This window comes from Neospora caninum, chromosome VIIb (genome assembly GCF_000208865.1).
Source record: "Neospora caninum Liverpool complete genome, chromosome VIIb".
Taxonomy (NCBI): domain Eukaryota; phylum Apicomplexa; class Conoidasida; order Eucoccidiorida; family Sarcocystidae; genus Neospora; species Neospora caninum.
The window spans coordinates 388,767-398,046 of NC_018394.1; the positions used below are offsets into that span (position 1 = coordinate 388,767).

Sequence of the window (9,280 nt, forward strand, 5' to 3'; positions counted from 1 at the left end):
CGTATCTATACACAAACAGGACTATGTGAGTACGTATTTAGTCAAACAGAACCATCCCATCGCAGGGAAAGTATCGCTTCTTCGCAGTACACGAATGCACCAAGTACATACACATTTACAAATGCACGCATGCATATATACATATATATGCATATGCATACCGGCCTCCCTCTCTCTGTCTACATATATATATATATATATATATATGTATAGCAACACTCTCCGCATACAGAAATAGCAGGAGACGTGTTCTCTGTCGAACCTCGAGAGGCGTTTTGAGGTGAAGAGGTTTTCCCAGACCTGCGGGCTCGGCATGGATCACACGCGGGGGACCGTCGCTCTACTCTGCGTTTAGGGGTTTGGGTTTCTCTGCGTCGAGACTGACGGCGGCAGACTTCTCCAACTGCGACGCCTCGAGTTCCGCGAGTTTCTCGCAACAGAGCGCTTGGAGCGAATTCCCCGCCGCCTTACCTCCCGCGTAAATTAACCGACTGAGTAGCAGCAACAAGGGCAGCGGCGCGTGGTGGTGAATCAGAGATGCCCACAGCTGGTAGTTGTGCCAGAGAGACGCAGAGAGAAGGAACTGGAGAATCAGGCGAGACAGCGTGCGCCGAGACGCAAAGAGCGCAGAGGAGCCCAGCAGCCACAGAGCCGCCGAAACGCTGCTCGGATGGTCCAAGAGAAAACGCAAACAGAGAACCTGCAAAAAAAGCAGAACATACATATATATACATATATATACATATTTATACATATATATACATATATATACATATATGCATGTATATGTGTGTACGTGTATATATATGAATATATACATGTACATGCGCATGCGCTGTGGGGGAGGCGGGAGGTTGGTCAAGACATGCACTTTGACTGTTTGAAGACAACCGGCCGAATGGAAAGAGAGAAACGCGCTTTGAACCACTTAGGAACAGATACGTAGTGCGCATGGAAAACTTCCCTCAATCGTCTGGGGTAAAGAGATCGGCTCTGAGACTGGAAGCTGGGAAAGTTCAAGTAAAGGCAGCCTCGAAAGATCCTCGACACACAGACGCTCGGAAATGCGGATAGCACAGCTATTCACTAACATATACTTGTCCACGTACCCCACACTTCATCTCGCTATCGGTGTGCCATATGTGCATGCAAAATATATACGTATACATATACATATACATACATAAATACATACATGCATGCATACATACATATATTCGTATGTCAATGTACGTATGAATAGGAATGAAGGGGAACACGCATGCATCGATGGAGATCGGTTTGGGTTCTGTGCCTGCGTGGTGTCTCGAGGGTGAAGCGTTACGTGAGAGCAGCTGCAGAGAATTTTGCAAAGACGAAAACCCAAAATCGCCTACACCGAAGCTCCAGCAGGACAGGCACCGACATCCCCGTATTTACATTCTCGTACATATATATACATGTATATATATATATATATATACATGTATATATATATATATATACATGTATATATATATATATATATATATATATATACATGTATATGATTGTAAGGCTCACGTAGAGAGGTGCATTGGCGTAGAATTCTTCGAAATCGACTTGATGCTTTCCGAACCAGAGTCGGCGCACGCCCGCGTTTCCCTCTCGGCGAAACTGCCGCGCGAGGGCTCGGAACGAAACCCACGGTACCTCGTTTAAACGCGAAGAAAAATCCGAGGCAGAGAGCGAAGAAGGAAGAAGAGAAGTGAGTGACGCGCGCGGAGCGACTGCCTTGCATCCTGGGGGCGTTTCGAGGTAAACCAAACAACCGAGGAGGTGCTCTGGAAGACTCCTCGCCACCACCCACGAAGACGCAGGATCCAAGACAGCACATGCCCGAAAACGAAGCGAAGCAGGCGCATGGACACATTCCACACCGCCGACACCCCCAGGAAAAGGCGGCAACACCAGAGGAGAAGAGGAAGAAGAAGAGGAAGAGGAAGAAGAGGAAGAAGAGGAAGAAGAGGAAGAAGAAGAGGAAGAGGAAGAAGAGGAAGAGGAAGAAGAAGAGGAAGAAGAGGAAGAGGAAGAAGAAGAGGAAGAAGAGGAAGAAGAAGAGGAAGAAGAGGAAGGAGAGGAAGAAGAAGAGGAAGAGGAAGAAGAGGAAGAGGAAGAAGAAGAGGAAGAAGAGGAAGAAGAAGAGGAAGAAGAGGAAGGAGAAGAAGAAGAAAGCAAAGTAGAAGAGGAAGGAGAAGAAGAACGCAAAGTAGAAGAGGAAGGAGAAGAAGAAAGCAAAGTAGAAGAGGAAGGAGAAGAAGAAAGCAAAGTAGAAGAACTATGGTGGGAGCTTTGCATAGCCAGAGATGAGAGGTAAGCGGCGCGAAGTCTGAGTTGGTGAAGGTGCCACGCCTCTGCTGCTTTGAAAAGATCCTCGCTTTCGCTTTGCATGGGATCCCCATCTAGGCTTTGCGCTGCTCCGCTGGATCGTCCTCGCTTTTCTTTCGCAATCCCTTCTTCCTTGCCGCCTTCGCTTGCTGCTCTCTTCGCCTTCTCTGGGTTGTTCGTCTCCTCTGTGTGTCGATTTCCTTCCTGCCTTCCCAGCGTCTCGTCTTCGCGGGCTCCACCTTTCTCGTTCTTCGCCGGCGAGTGCATCTCTGCATTCGTGTCCTCGCGTTTGTCTTCTGTCTTCTCTCCTGCCTCCTCAACGCCTCCCCGTTTCCCTTCTCGCCTTGCCTTCCACAGCCGTGAGACTTCGCCTCTTCGGCCCCCAAGGCCAAAGGCCCTCGAGGCGTCGCTCGAAACCCACATGCGCCGGAAGGCAGCGAGAGAAACCCGAGACAGAACAAACGCGGCGAGAGAACTGAGGACGGCCGCGCCGAGAAAGAGGGCGCACCGCCTTCTCAGAAAGGCCAAGGTGTGGGCGAAAACCCTGAATGGGGCGCATGGTTCGAGAGACGGAGACAGTCTCGGCGGCGACACCTGTTTTTGCCAGCAAAAGGACGAAGGCAGGTAGCGGAAAGAAGGCCGCGAGCAGCCGCTGACAGTCTCTCGTGGCTCGCGTCTTTCTTCTCTCGTGCGCTTCTCCTTCGCCCTCGAAATGCTGGGAAAGAATGTCCAAAAACTTCCCCCTTGGAGGTTTGCTGAACAGCGAGAGGAAACAGCACCAAACCGGGGTGGAAACGAAGACGAAGAAGACGGACAGACAGAAGAAGCGAGGGGACGAGAAGGAGAAGACGGTAGGCGGAGGGGCGAAAGGCGGGAAGAGGAAGAAACGAGGAGAGACGCGAGAGAAGAACAAGACGGAGAGAAGGACGAATGAGGAGGAAAGGACGAACAAGGCCAGCTCGTCGGGTTTGTGTGTGGGGACAGGGGGGAGGCGTCAGTCCACCGCTGACCGGATTGAGCGGTCGACGAAAAGCAAAACGAGAAAAAGAAAACGAGAAGGAAAAACGGCCTAGGACTTTGACGAAAGACGGACGTGATACGTGGCATGTTTCTCAAACGAGACGACAAGGAGAACGAGCAAAAGACACAGCGAGGCAAACGAAGACGTCCTTTGCTCTGCGTCATTCCACAAAGTTTTTGCGGATGAAAAGAACCCTGAAAAACCACAGAGAAAAAAGGCAAAGAAAAACGGGAAGAAGAACGGGAAGAAGGATACGAACGAGAAGAGCGAGAAGAAGAACGAGAAAAACGATAAGAACGAGAACAACGAGAAGAACGAGAACACCTGGAGGAGCGAGGCAAACAGGAAGCGCCGGACGGGGAACGAGGCTGAAAGGAAGGAGAACTGCCAAGGGGAGGCTGTCTATTTATGGGAGCGTGACAAGATGAAGAGTCGGCGGGGAAGGAAGAGGACGACTGGGTGCACGGATAGTCGTCAGAAGACTCCATCATTGTGTTCCTCGATGCTAGCTAATCCCGGTTTTGGTCAGAGCTCGCGAAGCAGCGAAGATCGGTTTCGGTGCTCACAGGGCGCATGCGGAAACGCGTGTTCGCCGCTTTTTCGCCTTCAAATCTGTTAGCCTGCACATTCTAAACGTCTGCGGTAAATATGTATATTTACTCCACAGACATGTAGCATGACAAGGGACGTTCGATAGGCACACTTTCCTGGGTAGGCCGCCCAGTGATCTGTCCCCGGGGCCTTGCAACAGACCGGAAGATCACCACAAATTCAACGCATTCAGGATTTCAAAGAGATCTTTCAGAGCTTCGGTTCCAGAGATGCCGTTTAGAGAAGGGCGGTGGAGACACACATGGTCGTGTCTAGGCTGAAAATATCTGCGTTTGATTTAACACCAGGTCGGACGTAGGGAGAAGAAGAGAGAGGGAGAGAAAGAGAAGACAGCGAAGAGGCGGAGGAGAGCGAGGGCGGATGTCGGGAAGAAACAGGCACTTTTTTTGCGAAGAGGAAAGCTGCGAGGCGAGAGACAAGGGAAGGAAAAAAGGAGAGTAAACACTCACGAGACAGAAACGCGCCTTCGACGAACAGACACGCGCGTTAAGAGACGGGAGAGAAAGGAAGAGAGAGGCGACGAAGCGAACATCCGAGTCGGGCGGGGAGACACACACCCAGAGACGAAGAAGGACGGAGCGTTCGAGGAGACAAGCGCGGTCCCGGGGAACTGGCGAGGAGAGCAGGTCAGCGAAGAAAAGACAGAGGAGAGACGGGAGGTCGCGGGAAAAAGTCTGGCAGAAGAGAGAAAAGCAGGAAGAGAGAAAAGCAAGAAGAGAGAAAAGCAAGAAGAGAGAAAAGCAAGAAGAGGGAAAAGCAAGAAGAGAGAAAAGCAAGAAGAGGGAAAAGCAAGAAGAGAGAAAAGCAAGAAGAGACTCGAAACTCAACGCAGAAACCGCGGGGGCTGCATGCAGTGTGTGCCGTCTCCGCTTCGGAAAGGAGGAGAGAGAATTGGAGAAGAAAGGGGAAAAGAGAAGAAAGTGAAGGATAGAAAAGCAGAGAAAGAGTGGAAAACTCTCCTGCGAGAGAAAACGGGAACGAAGGCGTCCTTGAGGCATGTACACCCGCTTTTTGAGGGAGTGAAGACACCCAGGAGACACAGCACAACATCTGGAGCCCTAACGGTCAACCTGTCTCGAACGTTTTTCCGGACACCTTGGGCCAATGCTATCCTTTTACCCTTTTCTTTCTCTATCTCTCTTCTGTTCTTTCTTTCCTTCTTCTCTTTCTTCTTCTCTTTCTCCTCTGTCTCATCTCTTCTCGTTCCCAGTACACGCTGCCTTCTCTAATTCCCTACCAGGAACCCACGAATCGCGACTAGCGGCGGAAGAGGAGTTTGAAGCGCCGCACTGGAAAGACGCCTCGACTTCTCTTTTTCGTCATCTCTCTTCCTCTCCACGCTCTTCTATCTACGAAGAGAAGCCTGCCTTTCCACTCTTGCGACTCTCACCTTTTAAGTAAAAGGACACATCTCGTCGTTTTTCTGTACAGCGCCGCTGCCACGCAACCGGCCGCGCGCATCGCCCCACTTCCAAGCTTCAACGGAGACAGGCAGGACAGGCAGAGACTCGCTTCTTTCTCTCTAACAGACACTGTTCTTTCTCGCTCTGTTTCTCTTTTCCCGCTCTCTTTTAGACCCAGGCGTCGACAGAGGAGACAGCTTTTTGCCCAGGTTCGGTCTTTTTTGTCCTGAAATCTCTCCGTTCGGCGTGCCTTGTGTTTCCCCGTCTCACAGCTGGGAGCGTCGTAGCTGGTCACCGCCTGCCGTCTATCTGGCCGCGTTCCTCTCAGCTTCTGCATCCGCCTCGCGCTGTCGCTCTTGCTGTGTCTCTTCCTTTGTCTCGAGGGATCTCTCGTTTTTTTGCACAAAAGTTCCCACCCGCAATCAGAGCCCCTGGGTGTGATACGCGACCGCCCTTGGCCTCTCCACAAAACACCCGGCGAGCCTTCAAAAAGCTTGAGAGCACCACCAGTCACGAAAACCGGAAAAACTGACTTTTTTCTCGACGTTTTCGGATCTCGTACACCAAAGAGTGCCCCGGCAAACACATTTCCACTCCTGATCGACGGCGCCGCCAAATGTGGGGCGCCCTTCTTCTCAGCGAGACCACCACCTCAGCACGTTTGGAATCAAAGAGGAAGTTAGACCTAAACATATCTAGGTTTCTCTGTGCATGTTGTACATACATAAATTTATATATATATATATATATATATATAAGCATGCGTGTTTGATTGTTTTGTGGATAGGTAGAGGGATTTAAATGTGTTGACGAAGTTGCTTGCAGAAGACGCACGCGAACTCCCACTTTTGCAACCAAGCTTTCGCGGTGTCTCTTTTCAACTCCGCACTTTGGGACGCCTGCCCCCGAATCGGTATTCTAAAAAAGGCAGATCCCTCTTGTTCTCGCCCCTCTTTTCTCTCGCTTTTCTTCTCTCTGCCTCGCTGCTGTTTGCTGTCTCTCCCTTATTATCTCATCCACTCGCTCTTTTCGGTACGTCACCTGCTGAATCGAATGTTCTCACGCCCACTCTCTCTTTCTTTATCTCATCTACAATTTCTCTTGTTCTCTCGGCCATCTCTCTCTCGTTCTTTCTCTCGAATATCGAGCAAGGAACACCCGAAGAGTCTGCGTATCGAAGGCAGGCTGGCAGAAGATTGTTTCAGTCGCTACTCCCCGCTCAATCTCGCATTTCCCGTTTTTGTGATTCGATATTTCACTTGTCAGGCTGCTCGAAGACCGCAGCTCTGGAAACCTCCCGAAAAAGAGCCAGACAGTGGGGCACCGGCAGATAACTTCGCCAGCGTTTTTAAAGCATTGGGTGTTCAAGTCAGAATGTCTTTCCATTCCTCACATCTGGAATTGCATTGTCACCGAGAGAAAAGAACTGCAAAGTATATATATGTCACCAAACATATATATATATATATATATATAGATATTTTTACAAATTGGAATAGATCGCTAACCCGACACCTGCATCCACCACTGTATATACAGAGATGTGAATTTATCTGCACAGACTATGCCCACGTGGATGTGCCTGCGTGCGTGTGTGTTGGACGCGTTTTTGTCACTGGGTGTTTCTCTCAGCCCGCGGAAAAACGAACGTTTTCCATCGCTTTTCTCTTCCTGTCCACCATTCGCGTTAGATCTCTTCCCGTCGTTCCCGTCGTTCTTCTCTCGGAGGGGGGAAAACGGAAGGCGGAAGAGAAGGCTTCGTACCGCGAAACGAAAAATGGAGAGAAAAGCGCAGGAGAAAGCACAACCCGAGACGCGAAAAAGGCGAGAACAAGAAACGCCTCTCTCCACAGTTCTTATGCACTGCCCTCGCCTGTCAAGTCCACGCTGTCGGGATCGATTCCCTGCCTGCGAAAGAAGAGAAGACGCAAGGGAAGTCCCTTGATGAGAGAGCAAAGACAACGTGCGAAAACGAGAAACCGAGACGCCCACATCTAACCCTGTCGTCTGCGCAAAATCGACAAATCGCGATACCTCCTCGACTGGATGTTCTCCCCTCTCTCTTCCCGTCTCCCTGTACACCTACAATTACATATATATATATATATATATATATATACACTAGAGGTGTTCGTATTTATAGATGCCCGTCTTAAGCGCGTTACTGAACAGAGTCTCGGCCTCCGCCTCACCGTCTGAGGTTCTCTCTCTCAAGAGCGTAGGACCAGTTCGTGAGGTTGAAGTCTCTGTAGGTCGGGATGTCGTAGTACCTGAGGAGGGCGAACACGCACCGGCTACAGATTCAGGAGAGGGACAAGGCGACGGACATTCCTCTCTAGATGCATGAGCAGAGAGGATAAATGCGAATCTAGGAACGTGCACTTGTCTCCAGCTATATCCGCCTCGACGAGAGAGTTTCCTACCATCCGAGCAAGACGCTTGCCAGGAAGGAGGCGAGCTCTCGCGTCTTCCCATACAAACACGAGAAAAACGCGCTTTCTCCCTCGAGACTCTCGAGGAAGAACATTCGCAAGATATCTTGGAGCGGACTGTACACGCAAAGGTACCTGGAGGTCAACGCTATATGCAGGTCTGCATCGGCAGTCACGTGGAGTTTCGCATGGGCGGGGTTGATGTTTTCTCGAGAAGCGAGAGATCGGATTTTCTAGGATTTTTCCTCACTTTTTCGCTAGCTGGTGCATGCCGATCAAACCGAAGACGGTCGCGCCGAGGCTCTTGGAGAACCAGCCGCGCGCGAAGAGAAGGCCGTAGTGCGCCATCTTCGAGATTGTTCGCGAAAACCGGAGTTCCTGAAGTTTCTGAAAGAAAGGAAAGGGGAGCGCACGGTCACCGCAGGAGAGAGAGTTGGAGAGGCGTCATCTGGAAGCGCAGCGGACTGCCTTCCAAGAGGCGGTGCCGAAGAAATCGACAGTAGAGCGGTGGAAACCGATGGAAGGATAGACACGAGGAGAACGAAAGAGGACGGTGACGTGCCGCAGCGACGAGAGACGAAAAGGGACAAGCCGAGTGGAAACAGAGGAGACAGAGACACAGGGAAGAAAAAGGGAAGGAAAGACGAGAGGAACTGGAGAAGAGAACGGAGAGAGGAGAGCGACAAACACGAGGCACGTGAGAAAGAACAGCAGGGAGGAAAAAAGCGAGAAAAAGAGAAGGAAAAGAGACGGAAAGGCAGAGAGAGAAGGAGGAAAAGAAGGTGTCGACAGAGACGGAGCAAAAACGTGGACGAGAGAAGAAGAACGAGGATATAGGGAGAAGGAAAAATACGCAGTCGAGGGAGATAGAGCGGACGAATCGGAGGCGAGACGGAGAGAGAGGTGAGAGGAAACGAAGAGGACTTCGCAGGAAACAAAAAAGCCGCGGAAAGCGAGAAGGACGGGAACAGAAGAACGCGGAAAGGCCAGAGGCGGGACACGGCCAAGTCGGATGGGAAAGAGACACGCTCCATGCACCCAGTAGCGAGTGAAGAAGAGCTAAAGAGTCGAAGCTGAGGAAAGGAGAACGATGACCACCGGAGAGAAGGACAACATCTGGGAAGAGAGGAAAAGAGAACCGAGAAGGAAGAGGGGAAAGGAGAACCGAGAGAGGAAGAGGGGAAAGGAGAACCGAGAAGGAAGAGAGGAAAAGAGAACCGAGAGAGGAAGAGGGGAAAAGAGAACCGAGAAGGAAGAGGGGAAAAGAGAACCGAGAAGGTACAGTGGTCGGGCCGTTTTCCAATAAGAACGAATCACAGTCACACGAACACTCCGTGATTTCGCCGCCTCTCCGTCTCCTGTTTTTCCCTTCCTTGTTACCCTTTTTTTGCACATTCATCGCGGTCTTTCCTCTTTTCTCCACCTTCCTTTTCTCTTCTATGATTTATGGCGCTTCCCGTGATTGC

General features: G+C 50.7%; 2 protein-coding genes across 2 annotated transcripts; one reads left to right on the forward strand and one right to left on the reverse strand.

Moving 5' to 3' along the window:
* Nucleotides 1–1,245: 1,245 nt before the first annotated feature.
* NCLIV_024310 (hypothetical protein) lies at nucleotides 1,246–1,680 on the forward strand (the record flags this gene model as incomplete). Its single annotated transcript, XM_003882626.1, has 1 exon — nucleotides 1,246–1,680. One exon carries the CDS (start codon nucleotides 1,246–1,248, stop codon nucleotides 1,678–1,680), a length of 435 nt encoding a protein of 144 aa, XP_003882675.1.
* Nucleotides 1,681–7,238: 5,558 nt separating this feature from the next.
* NCLIV_024320 (conserved hypothetical protein) lies at nucleotides 7,239–8,162 on the reverse strand (the record flags this gene model as incomplete). The annotated part of the gene is made up of 3 exons (XM_003882627.1): nucleotides 7,239–7,290; nucleotides 7,575–7,652; nucleotides 8,065–8,162. The coding sequence occupies 3 exons, from the start codon at nucleotides 8,160–8,162 to the stop codon at nucleotides 7,239–7,241; spliced, it is 228 nt and encodes a 75-aa protein (XP_003882676.1).
* Between the last annotated feature and the right edge of the window lie 1,118 nt (nucleotides 8,163–9,280).